Genomic DNA, 24,257 nt, shown 5'->3' on the forward strand with positions numbered 1-24,257 from the left:
AAAAATCGAAATTTTATTATCTTCGTTAATATTTATAAATCCAGATTAAGTTTTGAAGAAAAAAAGGCTAGATATGCTAAAACGCACGAAAAAGATCTCAAATTAATTTGCTTAGTAGATTTCTCGACTGTCGATGTTAAAACTGAAGGTATTGGCGGAGTGTAAGTGCGGAAGGTATTTTGTATGAACTTTCACAGATAACCACAGTATCAAAATATATGGCTGCCTTTAGTTTTTTACACATGTGCCTATCAGTCAAAAGTTTGAAACGAAATATTTACTTTGGCGCCCCTTTTGCTCGACTGGTTACTCAATGCCAAGCTGTATAAAGTTTGAGATAATTTTCCGAGTGCTTACAATTCCAGCAGTTTTTGCTTTCTTCAAGGCTTAATCTGGATGAATCTACTTTTTAAAAAAATACAATTCGATTGTGGTACAATTATTTTGGCGACAAAATAATATTAAGGTCTTAGAAGTTTTTTTTTTTTTTTTAAATGTTTTTATATTATGTTGCATAAACTAAAAAATCATGGTTTCGAATTACTGGTTGAATCATCTGCTTTTAGTTTTTTTGTTGGATTTGTAGTCGTCGGTAAATCATCATCTAATTTATGTTTTCCAACTGCCTGGAGTTTCGTACTACTTTTAATTTGTGAAGGATCTGTACTTTTTCCATTTGTTTTGGGCACTTCTTTCTCTTCTACTTCTACATCATCAATACACATAATAGCATCGTCATCGTCATCTTGTGCAACTGCAACTGCTCCTGAATCCACATCTTTACTACATCCCGGTTTTGGTTCATTATCACTCTCTTTTGGTTCATTATCACTCTTCTGTTCCGGTGCTTTAACTTCCGGAACTTTCGCTTGCACCAAATTCTTAATTGTAAATAATGGTTCATCCAAGTTCATTCGTGCTGAATGCCGAATTATAATACTAAATTTATTATCGGAATCAAAATCATCCGCATGTAAAATTGATCCATTTGTTACACCCATTTCAATTAAAGTTTTCTTGTTGTTTGCTTCAGTTTCACCTTCTTCGGATGATATTAAGATTAATTGTTTTGATGGGATTGCCACATCAGGTGCTCCCAATTTTAAAGCTTCTTTTAATACCGATTTTTCGAATTCTTCGACAGTCATACGATTCACATCTACATCTACAATTACCTCGTTTTGTGAAGCACATACATAACATTCTGGATTCGGTGGTATAATATTTTTTTCTGGTAAAAATAATTCACCTAAAATATAAAAATAATTGTTTTAGACAACGGTTGACTTATTTGTACAAAGTTGAGATTTTTCGAGAAAAACAAATGTTGAAACAATCAAATAGTAACGAAATTTAATTAATAACGACTAAAGAAGCGAGACGAGTCTGTAGCATCGTAGCTTCCAAACGAATGAATCGATTTTGATTTAATTTTGTTTACTTGAAGGGTAAACTTGGTCGACAGTGTTCGTAGTTATGATTTAAGAAGATCTATTCAGTTTGGAGCCACTTTTATCGAAATTCTTAGAGCTTTGTTCTTTTATAGCCCCTCCAGATTGAGCGTTGGAAATTTGTATGAAATTCAATTTGTGTTGAAGAAGTGCCTTTTGGAATTGTCAACTTCCAATCCTATTTTTTTAAATTTGCACACCTCTAAATTTAAGGGAAAATTCATTAAACTTAAATTTCCTCATCGCAACAAATGAAACTCCACCCGGAAAATAGAGAAAAACACCTAAAAAACTATTATTTTTATTTCTATACATCCTAAAAATATTTTATTATTTAATTCTACGCTGATTAACTTTACATTTACAGAAAAATCGAGAATAATGAGGTTCATTCATGAGCAGCTATGGACAATAAGTTCTATCTGTGTGCATGGTAAATAAAATCAGCTTTCTCCACCCCGAAAATAGAGGAAAACACCTACAAAACTATTATTTTTATTTCTATACATCCTAAAAATATTTGATTATTTTATTATACGCTGATTAGCATCAAATTTACAAAAGAATCGAGAATAAGGAGGTTCATTCATGCGCAGCATGAATGTTCTATCTGTGTGTAAGGGAAATGAAATCAACTTTCTGAGCAATAGGAAGATCCATTAATTTGCAACTTTGAAAAAATGTGGTCTTTCCATGCGCAATAGTGAGAAATGAATCAATAAATTTATGTAATTTTAAACTTTGTCAATTGTGAATATTAAGAAAAATAGATTTTACCATTCTTTACTAAATGGCAAAATTCAGTTTATTTTTAAGGATGTACAAACGCCAGGGAAATTATTAATAAATTAATAAAAGGATTGACTTTTTTTTTTTAACATGAAGTTGGACTAAGTCTAAATCAATTATGAAAATTTTAGGCGAGGTTGCCCGATTATTTAAATAAGTAAATGATTTCACAAGTAAGCATATTTTAGACTGGTCTTATGAGAAAACTAGTCGGTGGAAATTAAAAAAAAAACTTTTTAAATTAAAGTTAAAACCTTAATAAATTATTGAAATAAAAAAAAAAAAAACCGTTGTGCTCGACTAATTAAGGATGTATGAGCACGGTAGTGGGAACAAAAATTTAAAAAAATAAATATTTTCATTTTTAATGGTGGATTATGTTATAGCTTGACAATATAAGTCGAAAAGTGAGAATAAAATTTTTCGAAATCTGGATTTATTTTCAAAATATCGAAAATTGAAAATTTTGTTTAATTACTAAGCTTTCGATATTTCGAAAACCAAGGCAGATATCAAAAATTTTTATTCTTATTTTTCGTCTACATTCATGAAGTTAACAAAATTCATTATCAAAGTTGAAAATAAGGTACAAATAAAATCAACCCAAAGTCTAAAAATGCTAGTGTCCGACCGAAGGTCGATTTTTGGCCGAAGCTGATTAATCGGGTATCACCACAACCTTCGGCCGAAGCCGAAGGTTTAAAAACATGATTTTAAAACTTTAATATTAAAGTTGATCTCTAGAAGTTGATCTAGAAGTCAATCTAAAGATGATTAAAAAAATTACCTTGAAATTTATTTCAAAATAATAACATTTAGAACTGAATTCAGGCCGAAGCCGAATGTTTGACCGAAGCCGAAGCTTCGGTCGGACACTAAAAAATGCCTTGGCGCTCGTACTATCTTAAAAACGAAAATGCTATCAAAATACAGTGGAACCGTGGTAATCCGACAAACATTTTGCAAGCCAGTGTAGAACTATCAAATTTGTCGGTCAATAGTACTGTCACTGACCTCCCGTAGTCTTGTAATCCGACAAATTACATCTTATCCAAGTTATAAGATTTAAACCATTTTCTAACGCTAGGTGCCAAATATTTTTGTATTTATAATAAAAACTGCATTGTAATTATTGTTATAAGTATGTTGGATTACAAGGGGCGCTGGATTAGACACGGGTCGGTTACCGCGTTTCTACTGTACACCTTTTTCGGCTTCTCATAATTTCGACTTTGTATTAAGATAAATAATTTTATTGTACTAACCATTTGGATTTGGATATTTACGAAGATGTACCGTTGTAATTTTCGTTAAGTTGTTTTTCAGAATATTCAATGAATTGAAAATAGCAATACCAGATACAATTGCATTAGTTGTTGCAATTGCTGGTATAATATTACCAGCGATTGCTTTTACATCAAAACGACTCTTTGATGGTATACCAAAGATATACGATCGTATATTTGCACATGCTGTAACAAAATCTAGTGCAACATCATCGTCCTTATCCCATGTTAAATAATCACCAGCTTCTAATTTTGTATAACGTTCAGCTAATATTTTTAGACTGTCAGCGAATACTTTTGTACACATGGGCCATGTCCATACTTTCATTGTACGATCGAGACCTTCATATCCTGCATTTACTGAAAAATAATTAAATTTTTTGGTTAATTAAACGCTAGTTGATCGAATATTAATGGTGTTGATATTAAAGATTCCAGGGAAAAATATTTGCGAAGAAAAAACTGCGGAAAGATATCTTTAGGAAATAAAATTCGTTTGAAATTGTTTGAAAAAGTTCCTAGGAAAAGAGCATTATTCAATATTTATCAAACTAAAAGAAATATTTTTAAATCTAATTTTAAATGATCTCGCGAAAAATTCATTGTATTTGATTTGAAAAACTCTAACCATTTTTCGACCCCCTCTTTTCTTTTTAAACTGTCTCCTTTAAGCAAGCTGTGTATTATAGTCCTCTTGAACTCATATCAGCCCTTTATCTAGAAATGTTTGAAAGTAATTTGATGGTTGTCGAACTTTTACCCATTATTGTATATTACAGCTTTGAAATGCGTTCAATATCAAAAAATTAAAAGTTGCAGGACTCTCGAAGGGTTAAATGCTTACTAAGCTGTTTTTAATCGATTGCGTAAGTTAATTGTAGTATTCAAAGTATTAATTGGTATTCGGAGTTTGTCAACCCGTAAGCACTCTCGTAATCCATTCGGTAATATTTAGTCCCGTGATGAGAGATTGGCTCGGGCGTTCTGTACATGCGTCAAATATTTCGCGCGTTAAATATTATTTAATTTACTGAGTACGAATTTGAATAATGTCCGAAAATTTTCAAAGATAGTATTTTTTGCTTACATCTCGTGAAGAGAGAAATTCTCACAATTTCTGAAGGGCTTGAAAACAAAAAAGTATTTTTAAAACCTGTAGATAGGTTGAAAAAATCTGGAAAAATCATAATTCCAAAACAGATAAAATAAAAATTTTTTATTTTTTTATGTTTTAAATCGAGCGGGAGCAAAATGCTCATAAACGAGAGTGCTGGCGTGTTAATAAAAATAAAAATATGTTAATAATACTTACCATCGTCGGGTAATTCCGAAATATTAATTTGACTAGGTGTTGGTGGCCGACGTGTTTTCCATAAGGTTTTCATTGATAACAAATATTCAATATCATCAACAAAGAATTTTTTATGTAATAACTCTGGTGAAAATCCACCTTCACGAGCCCATTCACGAGTTGAAGTTCGTTTAACATTTCCATCTGGTTGAATATTTTCACTATTCTCATTTGTTTTGCTATCGCTTCTATTAGCTTCTTCTCTGTATTCACGTGGTGGTATATTTTCCTTTGATGCTTTTGAGTCTTCGTCGGGAGATTCTGGTGATTGAAATACAACGGGAGGAACATTAGGAAGTCTCCATGCTTCAGCATCGCGTACAATACGTAAAAGATCTGCAGGTTTACAATCTGGATCTGTAAATTTAAGAATATTCATAAAAATATGTAAAAAAAATTTTTTGTGTATTTTCCATGTTTTTGTTATTACAGTAGGATCTTGATAATTCAAACTCTCAAAATTTTCACCCTGTTCATTGAAATTAAACAGCTTTTTTATAATTGAAAGTGAATTAAAAATGGTTAGATAAATGCACAAAATGGCGGTGAACTGTGATACTCTATGAGACTGAAGCATTTGCGAGCAATGGGCTCGTTCGGATTACAGAGGCGTTGGGATTATCGTGGCCCTACTGTGTCTCAAACGTTTAAGGTAGTATATCCTTAAAATCACTTTACCGAAAAAAGTCTGACCCAGGAAAAACTCCTCGAAAATGGATTTTTATGGGAGTTGTGAGAGCAAATGTTTGTCTAAGTATACTCAACAAAATCATCTTCATGTGAAATTGTGATTTTTCGAATTACCGTCATAAAGTGGGGCGGAAGTACCCTACTTCCGGACACCACAATCTTTTTATTTAACCTTTAAAAATACAATTGGATTTTATATTTTTGACAATTTTCAGTATTTTTTGAACCCTGATATTTTTTTACCTAGCCTCGTCGTTTTTGAGATATAAGCATTTGAAAAAAAAAGCGGATTGTAGAGAAACGTTGTAGAGAATTTAACTTGCAACAAAAAATTTTTTTTCAAAATTTTGTAAGCGACGAATAGTTTACCCGACATAGTACTGTCGTAGAAACCATTCAAACCTTTTCTTACAATATGACGGTCGCAGGACAAGATTTGTGACCCCAAAAACATGAATTTAACTATACACTAACACCGCCTCTTGACAAACAAAGAATAAAATAGCGTCATCTGACTTTTACACCCCCAAATGTAACTTTCCCATGGACTAAGATCGTACTTCAGAGGTGGTCTTATATAATTTAATTAACCAACTTCAAAAAAGAAGGGAGTAAGTACATCTTTGTTATGCCGCCAATTATTACTTTTTTGTGGAGATTTTTTTTTTTATTTGATAGGTTGTATCTCAGAGGTGGTCCCATAAAAACGAGGGCTTTTTCTTGTATGTTTGTTGAGTGATTTTTGCACCGATTTTGAAATAAAATTAATGATTCTTTTTATTGTTTGTATTGCCATACTTAAGAGATGGTCCCTCTTATGAGACAAGTAATTTCGCGATCTGATCCCGGACCACAGTACACAACTTACTGTGTTATTAGATCGTTCGTTATTAACTTTCGACGTATTTCAGTAGTCTACGCCTAAAAAGTAACATTTAGGATTTTTGTCGATATCAAAATCAGAATTGGTTGTTTTGCGATTAACCTAAAGCTAAAAATGTAATTTGAAAACTTAAATTAATATACATACCTTTAGATAATCTTTCTATTACTTCGTTTGTACTAGGACTACATTCTACTGTGTTCAATTTAAATGTTTGAATTCGCATTCGTTTTGGTGCTGGTTCACTTGAACTTCCTGGGCCTGGTACTAAAAAAATACCCATTCATTATTTTTATGTTTTCACCTCAGAAATAAGACAAAAATACACTTCGCAAAAAAAGCAGCATTTTCTTTTCGTTAAATAAACAATATTTGCTTTGTTATGCTTGGTTCTTTTGAAGATCGGCCTCTACCGAAGCTTATTTTAAAGGTAAAGAAAGAAGTCAGCTCCAAGATGCGCTACTCGAAGATAATCTAAGACTCGATGCTAGAAAAGATGGTAAAAAGTATTCGAAGTTATTAACTTCAATTTTTTTATTGTTAATCCTCGGAAAATTTGAAAAACTCCCCTAAATTACGTTCTTTAGTTTAATTAATTTTTTTATGTATTCTTTTAAGTTTTCTTACAATTCATGTAATGTTATTTTCTGTGACGTGGAGCCAAGTTCGAAGGTCCTCAAAGAGTCGAGGAACTCCCTTGTGAACAAAGCCAATTAAAGGATCTCGCACGATTAGATAGGAAAATTTCTTTCCGTGAAACTTTTTCAAACCGCACCAAAAATGTTCTTCGTATCGTTCTGATCAAAAGCTCTCACGGCCACAAAATTTTTTAACGAGCAATTTTCAAGCCACGGGCGATTAAAACTACGCATATATTATAGTTATAGTATATGACTAGGAAAATTTCTTTTTGTGCTTTTTCTAACCGCTCCTAAAATGTTTTTCAGATCGTTTTGATAAAAAAGCTCTCACGAGCGATAGTCGAGAAATTAAAAATGCGAATTTTGTTGTGAAAATCGATATGGTTATAAAAAAATATTCCAAGTAATTTTTTTTTTATCTCTAACCGTCTCTGACGCAAGGTCAAATATTAAGAATCGGCCCTACTAGTCAATTTGTAGTAGGCTGAGTTTAAAGTTCTGATTTCGGTTTAGTATCTTAAAAAATGTGACCTATCACATTAAAAAATATGAGGGTGTCTTCATCTTAAATGCGCCACACTGTATATGATATACAAATTATATAATTAACAAAACTAATTGACAAAATTATTTAAACCGGTTTTCCTAAGCGGTAAATTTTTAGACTGTGAGCCTATTTTATGCCAGTAGCTGGCACAATTGGCTTGAAAATTAGGGATAAATCATGTAATTTGATAAAGGAATAAAGAAAATATCGTATAGATAGGAAAAAACAGGCTAGAGAAATAAGATGAATACTGATCTAGTCCAATAGGACCAAGTATAAAAAAGTTCATAACTGCAAATATTGTGTATTTTCAATGGAGTGTCGCTTTTTTTTTTTTTTTTGCAAAGTGTAGTACATAACTATGGAAGCCTAAATGGCTTACTGTCACTTTTAAAAAAGTCACTAGTTCCCTTTCAACAAGTGCACTTGTGACTTGTGGCATTATGGAAACGAACCTTTTTGAAGATGCCGGTATTTTGTCATGTGCAGATTTCTAATTGAACGTCATAATAAACACTTAATAATACTTTTAAAGGTTAGAAATTAGAAATGTGCAGATGCAAAAAAAAAAAAACCATCAACAATTAAAGCATCATATTTTATAAGTAATACTAAAGAAAATTTTTAACTAACTACATAAAACAAATTATAAACATTATCATATTATTATTAAATCCGGGCATATAATTATTAATAGTTTCAGACAGTTTCGGTAGTGTATAATTAAAGGATAGTCATCATCGATTGACATCTACAAAAAGATTCGTTTCCATAATGCCACAAGTCATAAGTGCACTTGTTGAAAGTGAACTAGTGAAGTTGATTTTATACTTATGGGTAGTACAAATTTAAAAAATAAGGTAGTGTAGCGCCACTTTCTCATAAATTGACAGTGAGCCATTCAGGCTTCCGTACATAAAACATATAGATTATGTGTTTGATGGCAACATCTATGTTCATGATTAGTGATTTTACAGATAATAAAAATATCAAAAGTTACAATTTAAGGATGTATGAGCATGACAACAATGTTTGATTTAAAGGCTCAAAATTTTTTTATTGGCAGACTTTTACTCAAAGAATATGTGGTTAAAATTTCAGCATAGGTATCCGTGTAAAAGTCATAGAAAATCAATATAAAATAAATTGGCTCTTATGGAGAAATCTCAAAAAACGGCATATTTTGAAAGTTTTTGATAATTTTTATTGAAATGAATGAAAATAAATTAAAAAAAAAAAAAGGAAACATAAAAGCAATGAAAAGAAAAAACCGTGTCTCCATCCATATAAGGGATGTAAGAGCAGGGTAGATTTAGTGTTGAAATTATTTCTATATTATTTTCAACTTTGATGATGAATTTTGTTACAACTTCATAAATCTAGACGAAAAATAAGATTCAAATTGTTCGATATCTGCCTTGGATTTCGAAATATCGAAAGCTGAATAATTAAACAAAATTTTCAATTTTCTTTAAATAGATAACATCAAACAATAGTAACGATAAATATCCCTGCCCTTCTCCCGTTTGAAAGCGATAACATCAAACAATAACATTGTTTATGGTTAGTAAATTGACCATATCCGATCTTTTTCGAACGTTTTCAGCTTTTGTTTCTTACCAAAATATTTTTTTCAGATGAGTTTATAGTTGATAACAAGCAGGGAGAGAATGATTTAAAATTGAAACTAAAAATTTTTAACGTAAAAATCTACTCGAAATTTTACGACAATATGTTTTGGTATTCGATTTCTGTCGAATTTTCGAAAAAATGGCATCGGAGACCAAGGTAAAAAACAAAAACAATGGAGGTGGGAAAATAAAGCTGAAAAAATTCGACATCGTCAATTTACTAATAGATTTTAAGGTTCACATTCAACGAAATATTTTGGACTTGGTTGTACGGGTGGTATGAAACACACGATATAAAAGTGGGGATACAATCAACATAAAAGGTATACACTTAACATATACATGCATACAGTTTCAAAGGTAATTTCGGTCTCAAGAAGAAATCTAGAATTCGTTTTTCGAATAAAAAGTAAAAAAACAATCGACGCGAAAATTATCGGAAAAAATTTTTTATCTAACTCAACGTCAGTCGCCTTATTAGCTCAGTTGGTTAATGCATAACCAATTCCGTCCGCAGTATGCATAGGGTAGTGGGTTCGATTCCCGCCGTCGCAACAAAATTAATTTAATTAATAGTTGTGATCGACTGGTGTAAGTGCATTGTATATGCATGAAGGAAGGAGGTACACTCAGCCTCTGAAATTGAGGAGCTGATTAATGAAATTATCAGCGGAAAGGTGTTAAAACACATATATGGTATCACAATCTCTCTCTAGGCTCTATGGGCTCTTTCTCCAAACATTTGTATACTTGGAAAAAAAATTTCGTAAAATATGAACATTTTTCTATAATTTAAAAGAAAATTCAAGACCTTACTTACTACTTATCAAAGTAGCTTATCGTTTAATTGAATTCAACGGAAAAAAAGAAAAGTTGCAAAAAGGCAGTTCATATTTACACTTAATGAGTATTACCGTCTCGTCATTCCAAGACTTCCTGGAGACGCGTATGCATATTTTTGATGTAAAATTGCCAGTCTCTTAATAGTCAGTCCAAAGTCTCGAAATGGAAGACTGATGAGCAGCCATTTGTTATTCAGTGCTACACTATCTCAGACCCGTGAACAGGAATCGAAGGAACTTTTGTTCATCATCTTGTAGTTTAAGTCAAGTTATTTTTCAAGTCAGAGAACATTTTATTATGTCAAAACAGCAAGAGACTGTTTCGTCGATGTTCGAGCAATGTAGAGTTAAGATATGCTTTGAGACGACGCAAAGATGAAAAGGAGCATTCATTCGTCGGTTGTCACAGGTAAAACTGCCATAACGCGAATCATTTGTTAGACATTCGTAAACGCATCTTAACTGTTAGTGGTACATAAATATAGATTTTTTCCGAAATTACCATTTTATTTTTCTACGAATATGAAATTTTTTTTTTACAAGCTAAAAATTATAATTTGGCAGGATTGATATTTTTGTTTTTTTTCACTTATGAAAATCAGCGATATTTTATTCCTTAGAGTGGAGTATAAGAAATTTTCTACATAGAAAGAATACTATCCTTATGAGAAATCTTATACATACAAGATAAAAAAACATACAGCTAATTCAATAAAAGAATTGTATTAATATTGAATTAGTGTCTGTGTACAAATACATCGAGGGCCTTATTCCAGAAGAGCGTACATGCCAAAAGATAACTTTTCAAGACAGCCGGTTGAAAATTTATATTAATTCTGAATGTGAGCATGATTTAACTAAATTTTGTCCGTATCGAGCGCTATGATCGACTCAGTTGATCGACCATACAGTGTGCTCTCTACGAATATCATTCGATAGGTTTTTTATTCTCTACAAGTTTCTCAATTAACTTTGTAGATTGATTTGCTTTTTTTATAAATGCGAAAAATCGTTTTTTCGACTTTTCCCATTTTTTTTTGCTTTTTCCTATCTTCTCATGCTTCAGGGCTTTATCATTTGAATAATCACTCGCTGGACGATAAAAATTTGATACAATGTATTCCTTAACAAATGGAATGGACTCGACAAAATATCTGAAAATCAGTAAATTGACGGATTCACCCATCCGACATTAGCCCCTCGATATTTTTGTATGTATTTAAAACATTTATTGACAAAAATAATACACTCAGTTATTGATAACAATTAATCTACCGTAAGTTGGATCAACACAGGCAAATTCAATAAAATATTCGTATTTAGGATGATCATGATCATGATCACAATAATTATCTGAGTCATCATCTTAAAACAGTTAAAACAAAATAATTCAAACAAACTTTTAATTAAGGTAGTTGGTGTATTACAATAATTTTTAGAGCCATAATAGTATAGGAGCTCGCAACGTTTTCGAGAGAGAATTTTATTATGGCTGATTTTATGATATGTTGTTCTTCTTGCTCTTTCAGTTAAAGCTTGGGCCAACTGGCTGGCGGTAGTGGTTGCGTTTAGTACTGCGCAGCCTTAAATGTACAGGTAATAATCTTAAATTTTAAAAGAATTTTAGTATTATGTTATTTAAGTACACAAAAACCTAAAATTAATTTGCCAGACGTTAATTCGGTTGCTAAACCTTGAATAAAAGCGAAAAAGTTATGAAAAATATTGCAATGCTAATGAAATTAGTATTATATATCTATTATGTTATATTTTTTCATGTGTGTTAGATAACCGCGGTTTATTATTTTAGTGATTACTAGTTTCGAATTCGAATCCAGCAGCAGTCAGCATTTTTTTTTTTAAATTATTATCTTATGTAATTCTATTGAATTTTTTTTAATTTATTAAATTTTAGGTTTTTGTATACTTAAATAACATAATACTAAAATTACATACTAAAATACTTTTAAAATTTAGGATTATTACCTGTACATTTAGTTAGATTGCGCAATACTAAACGCAACCACTACCGTCAGCCAGATGGCCCAAGCTTTAACTGAAAGAGCAAGAAGAACAACATATCATAAAATCAGTCATAATAAAATTCTTGTTTTGCCGACGTTGCGAGCTCCTGTACCATAAATGATATTACAGTAACTTTATACATTATAGTCTGCATCAAATCCGGTAGTTCTGATTTCGTAGACTTGTTCATGATGTTATTCCAATGAATAATCCAAGTTTGGCGGTTATAATCCTAAAGGACTAGTTTTTTGTAAAACCTTTTCAGAACGTTTTTAAAGTAGAATTCGCTACAATAGGAGACGAGAATGGACTATGTAGACCCAATACTTTTGGAGATAAATCCCTTAAAAAGTTGTCGACGCAACTTTATACGTCAGAGCTAATGTCAAATCCGGTAGTTCTGATTTTTAACAGACTTGTTTATGATATCCCAATGAATAATCCAAGTTTGTGATTTCAAGCGACGAACGCAACTTTGTCAAAAATCGAAAAAACCCGAGAAAATTTCAGATTTTTTTCAGATTTTGGCGATTATAACCCTAAAGGGGTAGTTTTTGAGGTATTTTTTCAAGATGTTTTTAAAGAAGACTAAATTTGCTACAATATCAGACTAGAATCGTCATTGGAGAAACAATAGTTTTTCTAACTAAGAAACATCATTTTTTCTAACTTCGTAATTTTTTGCAATATTTCAGACGGTACTCGAACTACTCTAACCGGAGGTAGTTCCACTTACCTTCGAAGGAGTGTGCTAGTGTTGTTCATTACGAAGTTAGAAAAAATGAAAAACTTTAAAAGGATTTATCTCGGAAACTATTGGGTCTCCAGAGACAATTTTAGTCCTGTATTGTATCAAATTTCATCTACTTTAAAAACATCTTGATAAGGTACTTAAAAAACTACCAGTTTAGGGTTATAATCGCCAGTATCAGAAAAAAAACCGAAATTTTCACGGGTTTTTTCGATTTTTGACAAAGTTGAGTTCAACGCTCGAGGTCACAAACTTGGATTATTTATTGGGACAACATCATAAACAAATCTGCTTAAAATCAGAACTACCGGATTTGACGTTAGCTCTGATGTATAAAGTTACTCCGATAAATTTTGAAAAGATTTATCTTGAAAAGTATTGGGTCTACAGAGTTCATTCTGTTCTCATATTGTAGCAAATTTAGTCTACTTTAAAAACGTTCTGAAAAGTATTCATAAAAAAACTAGTTATTTAGGATTATAATCGCTAAAATCCAAAATTTTCACGGATTTTTCAATTTTTGTCAAAGTTGCGTTCAGCGCTCGAGGTCACAAACTTGGATTATTCATTAGACCAACATTATAAAGAAGCCTGCAAAAACGGAACTACCGGATTTGATGCAGACTATCCCGTATTTTCAAACGACAAGGTTTCTGTATTTTGATGTAATATTGATAAATGTTATAGATCGATTTAGTAGTCTAGCTAACAAGTTCAAATTGGTGAAATATAGAGATAATGTTCGTAAAAATACGTGTAATAGCTCGTTAGACTCGGAACGGTGTCTAGAAAATATATCAGAAACGTTTTTAGCACATAAAAATTGCAAAAGTTATAAACAATCAAAGGTGAAAAAAAAGGTATTTCGTTTTTCGCTAATATTTTATAAGTTATTGACATTTAAGAAATTTCAAAAAAAATTCTTAAAGAAGAGGAAATTTTCAATACAAAATTCCCACTTCCGGAAGTCTATCTCCATTAATACACCACGTATATATGAAATATATCAAGGTATACTAAGTTTAGTCCCAAGTTTGTAATTGATGCTACGAACATAATTTTGGTAAAGATGTTCATAAAATCATATACTAATTAGTCCAATCCCGGTTGTCTGCCCGTCCGTCCGTCTTTCTGTCGACACGATAACTCAAAAACGAATAAAGAAGATATCAAAAGTGAAGTCGAGTTCGTAAATGAGCAACATAGGTCAATTGGGTCTTGGATCCCTAGGACCCATCTTGTAAACCGTTAGAGATAGAACAAGATCTTAAGTATAAAAAATGTTCCTTATAAAAAAATAAACAACTTTTGTTTGAAACATTTTTTCGTAAACATCAATGTTTACCCGTGAGAGCGCAAATTATATAGTATGTATTATATGGGAATATCAGTTATGCATGTGACATGTGTAATCAACACAATCTATAAATGGTATTTCAACAATTAACTCAGTCAATTGTTTGTTTTCAATTGTGTATTTATAACTTTTGCAATTTCTTATGTGCTAAAAAATGCTTCCGGTAAATTTTTCTAGGCATCATTCCGAATCCAACGATCTATAACACGTATTTCTATAACTCTATATTTCTATATTTCACCAATTTGAACTTTTTGACAAGACTATAGTTAGAGATGAAATTTTGACAGTTTTGTGTTTTACTAATGTCGCTAAAACGACAAATAATAAAAAAATCAATCAAGTGCAAATCGACCTTGCACACAAAGGGTTAGTACTTTTTTTCATTTACAAAAGTATTTAATAAAAAGTACATATAGCTCATAGAAATGTTACACTTTTTTGGGTTTAACTTGTCAAAGTCAGAGGATCCAATTTAAAATTTTTGGTTGCCAAGAGGAGCCTAGTGTTAAGTTAAATCAATGTTTGTGTGGTCGCAACCCTTGTCCCCATATCCCCATACATCAGGCAAACTATTTGACGTACAGAGAATTAAAAAAATCTTTGTTACAAATTAAATTCTCTACAACTTTGGTTCTGTAACTTTTAGTCTTAAAAACAAAAATAACACAGTTGTTAAAAAAATAGATAAAAAAGGCCCGCAAACAACACATTGATTATTAATTTTGGTTAAAATTTTTTTTAAACTATGGATTAAGATAGTTGATCATGCTGATAAAAAGTTTTTATGGACTCAATCCTCAAAACCCTTCCCTTCCGAGCTACGGCCCTTCAAAGGCTATGCCTACATGAGATATTGATTTTTGGTTTCGGTTGAAATTTTTTGAAAACTATGAATTAAGATAGCTAATCCCAAAAAAATGTAACATTTCAATGAACTATCCAGTTTCCGAGATAACAATTGATAAATAATGACAAAATCGAACTTTTTCGTTTCTTAGATTAACGAATTTTTTAGTTTCTTACACTTAACGAATTTCTTCTTTAACGAAAGCTACAGCTATTGTATTGATGACATTTCACAACAATGTATATTTAATAGATTTCAAAAATGGCCATCACTAAGATTCAGTTAATTTTATGTACAAGATTCGGCACGAAAACTTGCTGATTTGAAAGGTCAACTTAAACGAAAATATGGCATATATCAGTACCCGGATTTAGAAATTTGTCGTCTCATTCCAGCAAATTTTTTTAAATACGAAAATAGGCACTTGAAAATACAATAAAAAGTCGTGAATGGATTAAGAATCATTAATGTATACTCTCGAAACTATTACCACAGTTCGAGTAGAGTTGACAGCTGAGATCACTCATGAAGAATTTGCGCCGAAAGATAACTGCCAACCGCACCTCTTCAATGTTTTTGGGTGGTATAAAAAAATCCCTATTACTTCTCCTACGACGTAAATTTGCAATTTTCCACTTTCCCTTTAAGTAATCAGCCAGGAAAATTCGATAGTCGTTCTAAAACAACAGCTAAACGGGTAGACTTGAAACGAATGTGAAACTATCGAAATGGAGATTATAGAAAAATAGGCCTCCACGCAAACGCGCGTTTTTCTCTCGGCCAATGTATGAAAGTATCTGTTTTCACATAATAAACAGCTTTTTTGAATAGGATGACTCCCACGTTCATCTGAGCCCCCCCCCCCCCCATGCCTAGGAGCAAACACAAAACAACAAGTTTTCGTGCAGCATCTTGTGTACTTTCGATAAAACGTGATTAGCTTGTATAACATTTTTACGATAAAATTCGCTTAGTTTATGCAGCTCTTGCACCACGAATTTTTCGATAAAATTTTACTAAAAAAAAAGTTTTTTTGTTGTTTAAAATCGATCTATTAAGGCCTATGTCTATTAAGACAAGTAAAATTTATTTATTTTATAGAAATCGGTCAAGTCTGCAAATGTCTCAAACTCGACAGATCTCAAATCATATAGTATAAATTAATTATTATTATTAAAATATGGAATAAAATTATCCTAACCTGTGTCTGGTGGTGTTTCTGGTTTGTATAATTCTGGATCAGATGAATCTGGAGATACCTCATTATCAGCATCTTCTTCTCCGAACAATTGACTAATATTAAGAAAAAAATTTGATTTATAATTATACATTTGAACGTTTGACACTATTTTAAGATTTCTGCACACAAAAAACAATCGATAATATGGCCACGCAACACAAAACGACTTATGTTTGTACGGCCATCAATTCACTTACTGTTATTAAGCCATCGATTTAATCTTAAACAAGTGACATTTACAAAATTTAAAAAACTCCCGAGAAATTTTTCGGGTACCCTAAACTCGCACTTGAAACGTATCTAAGAACACTCTCCATTAAATTATCTCTTTCCTTACATAGTACAGTGCACTAACTTAAATCGTAGAGGTGTGACACAAAAGTTTTGACACTAGATTTTTTTATTTATTCATTCGATAGGGGGTTGTTTGGAGACCTTAAATCTGATTTTGCGTACTCGGGATATTAACCCTTTCGCCGCCATCTTAGATAATTTCTTTTTTTACGTTTTGGCCTATATTTTGCGTTCTACTCATTCAAATTTGAAATTTGATGTCGTTGTACTGGCCTACGTTTTATCTTCAAAACTTTATATGTCAAAGTACAAGCTACGATTGCTAGAAAAAAAGTTATTCGTGTTCAAAATCAAAAAACAAAAGTTAAACTAAATATAAAAAAAAACTCCGTAGCAAACCAAAAATAGTAGTTTTTTGGCAGCTTACGACACTTTATGCTGTAATTGGGGAGACATATTGTTTTCTGTGTGACGAAACCTTACTTTTAATTGAAATTTACTTGAATAAATGTTTGGCCCAAACAATACAATGGACTGGTTCTGAAGGTGTATTACGAATTGTACAACCAGGATAAGTTTTTTGTGTAGGTTTTGGTTCACATTCGTAACATTGTGATAATCCTTTAATAATCACTTCCACTTGACCATGATATCCAGATGTTCCTGTTTCTATTAATGGAATATTCGCTGCTAAACATAATCGATTTACATGATTACGAGCTGCACGATTATCCAATGCATTCAAAACAAATTTGAATTGTTCAAAATATCCAACACCGAATTGTTCACTGCAAATGAAAAATATTAACAATTAATTAGAGAAAATTCTGGTCTCGAACTTCCCAAATCGAGGTACTTAATTGATACGACATAATATCTAGAAAAACATGCGAAAGTTTCGTATACGCACATAGACACAATAGGGAACCCAAGAGGAGATTTAGGGAGTAACTCACGTGCGCCAGATTAACAAATGAGCTGTTTCTTAGACCTTCCTAAGTACCTTCGCCAAATATTAGCCTTTAACATATCGACACGCGCGTATCTGAAGATTTAATCGTGGCGCAAGGAAATGGCAGACTTACAAAGTTGCAAAATAAAAAACTTTATCTGCAGTAACTCGAACGTGGTCAATATTTTTTTTTTATTAATGGAAAAATTCATGAAATACGAAAAACATGGTCTTTCATCGACTCCTGGTCTTTCATATTTGTTGTCATTAATTTAAGACGTTTTAAAAACACGTACGGAAAGATAATAGAATGGCTACCCCTGCCTTATACGAACAATTTGCACCTGGAGTTTTACTATTAAATTCTGACTTCAAATGTCTTCCAAATTTTCTCAATTTAGTCTATAGAATTGGACAAAAATTTTAAAACCGCGAAAATATGTTTGGAGGAGTTGTAGAAATACACAAACATTAAAAATCCGTGAAAAATTGGTTTTCTCTCTTAGGAATCCGTTTCAAAATATTAAGTTCTACATACTGAATTCCAGAATCATTCGAAAGGACCGACAGATGTTCAAGGTACATAATTATTCGGATAACCTTCAGCAAACCTTTATAAATTTGAAAACTGAATTTCGCCCCTAATATTAATTAAAATTCCTTAAATTAATTCAATTAATAAAACCTTACCTGAAAATTGAATCATGATATGCCTTAATTTTTACGTTCGGATTAAATTCAAGCGCACTTTCTCGTGCAACAGTTGCTTTGGGTTGGGAGACGTGTTGACGTCGGAATAAAAATTGACGATTTAAGTTGCTGACATCTATGGTGTCTAAATCAATCTAAAACAAAAGAGAAGAAATTTATTAGTAATTGAAATGGTAAAATGTCAAATCCATTACAAATTTATAGATCGAATGATACATTGAATACAAACAGTCGAATATCGGCAGACCTTTAGAAGGTCTAAAAACGTTTTCACTCTTTAGATATTCGTTACGGCGACAGGTTGGTCATGTTTGTAATGGGGTCTAGTTAGCACGGGTCCGCGGGATTTTTGGCCCTTACGTTCACCCTGTGATCTATGGTTTGGCCATGCCTTTAATGGGGTCGAGCTATGACGGGTCTGTAGGTTTTTTTTGGCCCTTAAGCTCACTGTGTGATTTGATGATTATCATGCTTTTATCGGAATCGAGTTATCATGGATTAATAGTTTTTTAGGCTTTCGCACTATCCATCAATTGTATAGTCGCGCCAATTCTATCATATACGTCATATACTTATTATTAAATAAGGTAAATAACGACGTATTTTTAATTAACTTAATACGTTCATTCATTATTGGGCTTGAAAATATTGACCAAGAAAATTGAGCATATTTTCCTTAATTAAAGAAAAACTGTTTTTCGCTATCCCCACCAACGGATTCGTAATCTACGTAAAAAATGGTTTAAATTGGTTTTTTTCCCTAATGTTCTAGCAACAACTATGGAAAATTTCAAAGATGAAACACTTTTTTTCTTGTAGATATTTAATGTCATTATACTATTTCTATGAATTTTATAGTATATGAAAAACCGGCTGATGAGACATATGTATTAAATTGACATGGCACAAGTACCAATTTTTACCTTGTAAAAAAGAGTGGATTTTGACGAAAACATTAATGATAGCACGTTTTCATACATACATCCAAAAAAATTAAAGTAAAAGTGGACATACTACGTTTCACCGATTTTCCTGCAATGAAGCCGTATGTCCAATTAAGGAACTGTACTAATACTATAATTATGGAAAAATAATAAACAAATCGATAAGTTTTCCCAGAAATTAGAATATGCCCACTTAAATTATTATCGTTAAGTTTAAATTTTTTCCGGTAATATAATTATACTATTTTCAAAAAAGGATCGATAATAAAGTTTCACAAATTTTAGGGTTATGAACATACCACTTCAATATCTGTAAATCCTGTCAGTACCATATCCTTTAATACTTCACATCCAATACCACCAGCACCCACTACTAAAATTTTATGTTTAACAATTTCTTCTTTCAGTTCATCTTCCTGTTTAACCAAACGATCAAATAATTCAGAGTCTTCAGGTTCCAATTCATCTTCAGCGGTTGATTGATCCTCAGAAAAGAAATAATCTACAATTGGCTCGGTACAATCCTCAAAATTGAAATCATCTTCATCAAGTAACGATTCATCCAAAATTTTTTCATCGATCACATCACCAAGTCCTTCTTCGCCGGGGATTTGTTCATCCAATAATTTTTCGGCACTGAATTCCTCATCCATTATTTGATCACTCGACCCACTGTCTCCCATTTTCTTAAATTTAATTTAATAAATATTGTTTATACAAAATGTATATACTTATAATTCGGTATCTTTATTGGAAAAAAACAATTGCAGTTGTTGATTTCACGAAAAACATGCACATGCGTCATGTATGAAGCTTCGTTTGTTCTCAACTCGGTACAGAATGTGTAGCAAAATATCGATAGGTCTCCCTTGCCACCTAGTATCAATGGCTACGTTCATACAACATAATTTCAGCTCCGTATAGTTAGCAGGTAAAATTGTTATTTTTCACTCAAACTATTTCCATTCATTTGGGAATCGTTTGGGAGGATTTGGGAATATAATTTTAGAATTTGGGAATTATTAGTTTTCCTGTAATTAATGATTCTTTTTTCAGCGTATAGTTAGCAGGTAGGAAATTAAATCCACTTAATTTTTATGTTATTCGAAAGGAAATCATTTGGGAATTACGATAAACATATACGTCCGTGCGATAAACACGGTTTCAGAGTTTGGGAATGTATAATTAATTAATTACACCTATTTTTTAGTTAATTGATAGGTTATGTTAATTAACCGTACATTAATTGTTATATAGCAGTATGGCGCCAATATTCAAATATTACTGAATAATTTATTTTATAATTTATGTAAATGTTAAGTTTTATTTTGCCTTAAAACTGTTCTTATTCAATTGGAAATCATTTGGGAAGATTTAGGAATATAATTTTATTATTTAGGACTGATTAGTTTTCATTAAATTAATTAGTTCTTCAAAGCGTATACTTAGAAGGTAAAAAAATAAATTTTCACCATTTTTACGTTATTTGATAATAATTTACATGGAGACTAATCTAATTAATTTGGGAATCATATTAATCACGGTTTCATCATTTGGGAAAGTATAATTAATTTATTAATTACATTTATTTTTTAGTTGATTTTTTGTGGTTATATTAATGGCGGCAATATTCAAATGTTACTTCATTGACAATAATTTTGTTTTTTTAATTTATGTAAATGTTAAGTTGTATTTTTCATTAAAACTATTCTTATTCAATTGGGAATCGTTTGGGAAGATTTAGGAATATAATTTTATTATTTAGGACTGATTAGTTTTCATGTAATTAATTAGTTTTTCAAAGCGTATACTTAGAAGGTAAAAAAATAAATTTTCACCATTTTTACGTTATTTGATAATAATTTACATGGAGACTAATCTAATTAATTTGGGAAAGTATAATTAATTAATTAATTACATTTATTTTTTAGTTGATTTTTTGTGGTTATATTAATGGCGGCAATATTCAAATGTTACTTCATTGACAATAATTTTGTTTTTTTAATTTATGTAAATGTTAAGTTGTATTTTTCATTAAAACTATTCTTATTCAATTGGGAATCGTTTGGGAAGATTTAGGAATATAATTTTATTATTTAGGACTGATTAGTTTTCATGTAATTAATTAGTTTTTCAAAGCGTATACTTAGAAGGTAAAAAAATAAATTTTCACCATTTTTACGTTATTTGATAATAATTTACATGGAGACTAATCTAATTAATTTGGGAATCATATTAATCACGGTTTCATCATTTGGGAAAGTATAATTAATTTATTAATTACATTTATTTTTTAGTTGATTTTTTGTGGTTATATTAATGGCGGCAATATTCAAATGTTACTTCATTGACAATAATTTTGTTTTTTTAATTTATGTAAATGTTAAGTTGTATTTTTCATTAAAACTATTCTTATTCAATTGGGAATCGTTTGGGAAGATTTAGGAATATAATTTTATTATTTAGGACTGATTAGTTTTCATGTAATTAATTAGTTTTTCAAAGCGTATACTTAGAAGGTAAAAAAATAAATTTTCACCATTTTTACGTTATTTGATAATAATTTACATGGAGACTAATCTAATTAATTTGGGAATCATATTAATCACGGTTTCATCATTTGGGAAAGTATAATTAATTTATTAATTACATTTATTTTTTAGTTGATTTTTTGTGGTTATATTAATGGCGGCAATATTCAAATGTTACTTCATTGACAATAATTTTGTTTTTTTAATTTATGTAAATGTTAAGTTGTATTTTTCATTAAAACTATTCTTATTCAATTGGGAATCGTTTGGGAAGATTTAGGAATATAATTTTATTATTTAGGACTGATTAGTTTTCATGTAATTAATTAGTTTTTCAAAGCGTATACTTAGAAGGTAAAAAAATAAATTTTCACCATTTTTACGTTATTTGATAATAATTTACATGGAGACTAATCTAATTAATTTGGGAATCATATTAATCACGGTTTCATCATTTGGGAAAGTATAATTAATTTATTAATTACATTTATTTTTTAGTTGATTTTTTGTGGTTATATTAATGGCGGCAATATTCAAATGTTACTTCATTGACAATAATTTTGTTTTTTTAATTTATGTAAATGTTAAGTTGTATTTTTCATTAAAACTATTCTTATTCAATTGGGAATCGTTTGGGAAGATTTAGGAATATAATTTTATTATTTAGGACTGATTAGTTTTCATGTTATTAATTAGTTTTTCAAAGCGTATACTTAGAAGGTAAAAAAATAAATTTTCACCATTTTTACGTTATTTGATAATAATTTACATGGAGACTAATCTAATTTATTTGAAAATTACATTAAACACGGTTTTATCATTTGGGCCAATAAAATTATTTACAGTACAGTATAATTAATTATATTTATTTTTAGATGGTTTTTCGCGATTGTGTGAATGGCGGAACAACTTGATAAATTGTGGCGGCAATATTCAAATATTACTTCATTTAAAATATTCCTTTATTTATAATTTTTTTTTTTTTAAATTTATGTAAATTTTAAGTTTTATTTTCCATTAAAACTATTCTTATTCAATTGGAATAATGGAAATTTTTTGGGTACTTAAGGAATTTATGCAACAATAAAACTCAAATTTTTCAATTTCAAAAATAAATTAATAATTCTTCTTATATATATATATAAAAAAAAAAAAAAAAAAATCGAAATAAATAATATGTTCTATAATTTACTGTATATAAAATACGCAATTATCACTTTTAACACTTTTAACAGAAATATGAGTTTCAATTAGAATAAACATGTTGTTATTGCAGGCTTTTTCCAGTTTTGAATCACAACCCTTATACAAATATATGAAACTTTAAAGTAGGTACCACCAAAAACATCAAGAAATGAACATTGTTAATAAGTTTTTCAGAGAATTAAAATCGTCGGTACAAAGAAGTACCACTAGTAGCTTCCTAGAGAAACAGTGTCGGTAGTTATAGAGTTAATTATCAATTTTTATATATTTTCAAATATTTAAAATATATACCAAATTAATTAAATTTGATAAAATTTTTAACAATAATAAGCCGCTATTTTCAACTATTTGGTTTTAAAATTGATCAAAGTGAGTAATTAATTTTTTTATGAAAATGTAATGTTTTGTATAAATTTTATTGTATTACTTTAATATTAATTTTTGTAAATTTTTTTAATTGTTGCAACAATAATATAGATAATATAATATACAATAATATAAATCCTACATTAAATAAATTTTATTTTATTACTTTAATTTTAATTTTTGTAAATTTTTTTAATTGTTGTAACAATAATCAACTTATGATATACGCCAGTTAAATCCTACATTAAATAAATTTTATTGTATTACTTTAATTTTAATTTTTGTAAATTTTTTTAATTGTTGTAACAATAATCAACTTATTATATACGCCAGTTAAATCCTACATTAAAATCGCAAAGCGCGATGTAAAGCTACTTTTTTGGTATGTTATTTGGACCCCTTAGGGTCATTTAATTCTTCAGTTAAAAAACTATGAGCTTTTGACATAATATATTAGTATCATTTTGAAAGTATACTAAATTTGAAACAATTGAAGCCGACCTACAGTTTCGTATGTCTGATAATTTTTGAGTTATGGTGCTGTTGAGGTTTTGGGTCTATTTTCTCAAAAATATTAAAGATAGAGAGATGGAAATTTGTAGGTAGATTCAACATAAAAACCTCAATTTATGAAAAAAAATCAAAAAAAGTTTTCTAGAAAATACTTCGAAAATTTTCCCTTTTTTGAGGGTCTCAGTTAACCATCTTTTGAAACAACTCTTCTTTAGATGACAAGCTTTCTTCAAAAGTTATACGTTTGTCGATGTGTTCTTCTGACGATAAGCTTCGCAATTCCCAAACGAGTTTCCAACGACCTGTGTCACTCCATGAGTCAACTTTGTTTTTCACATAATGCCCCCAATTTCATGTCATTTTTTTTAAAACATTTTTGAGAATTATGGTTTACAGACCCTGATTG

The 24,257-nt window shown here is 30.4% G+C and overlaps 1 protein-coding gene across 1 annotated transcript in view; it reads right to left on the reverse strand.

Moving 5' to 3' along the window:
- The window catches only part of LOC123302573 (SUMO-activating enzyme subunit 2), a 40,820-nt gene continuing 16,563 nt past the window's right edge, over nt 1-24,257 (reverse strand). The window contains exons 2-9 of the mRNA XM_044885548.1: nt 19,535-19,921; nt 18,271-18,425; nt 17,129-17,416; nt 16,296-16,387; nt 6,598-6,717; nt 4,839-5,234; nt 3,506-3,886; nt 1-1,249 (exon numbers count right to left, since the gene is read on the reverse strand). Of these exons, the coding sequence (XP_044741483.1) occupies nt 528-1,249; nt 3,506-3,886; nt 4,839-5,234; nt 6,598-6,717; nt 16,296-16,387; nt 17,129-17,416; nt 18,271-18,425; nt 19,535-19,921 (2,541 nt within the window). The 3' untranslated portion in view covers nt 1-527. The remainder of the gene's footprint in view (nt 1,250-3,505; nt 3,887-4,838; nt 5,235-6,597; nt 6,718-16,295; nt 16,388-17,128; nt 17,417-18,270; nt 18,426-19,534; nt 19,922-24,257) is intronic.

This window comes from Chrysoperla carnea, chromosome X (assembly GCF_905475395.1).
Source record: "Chrysoperla carnea chromosome X, inChrCarn1.1, whole genome shotgun sequence".
In the NCBI taxonomy this organism is placed as follows: Eukaryota; Metazoa; Arthropoda; class Insecta; order Neuroptera; family Chrysopidae; genus Chrysoperla; species Chrysoperla carnea.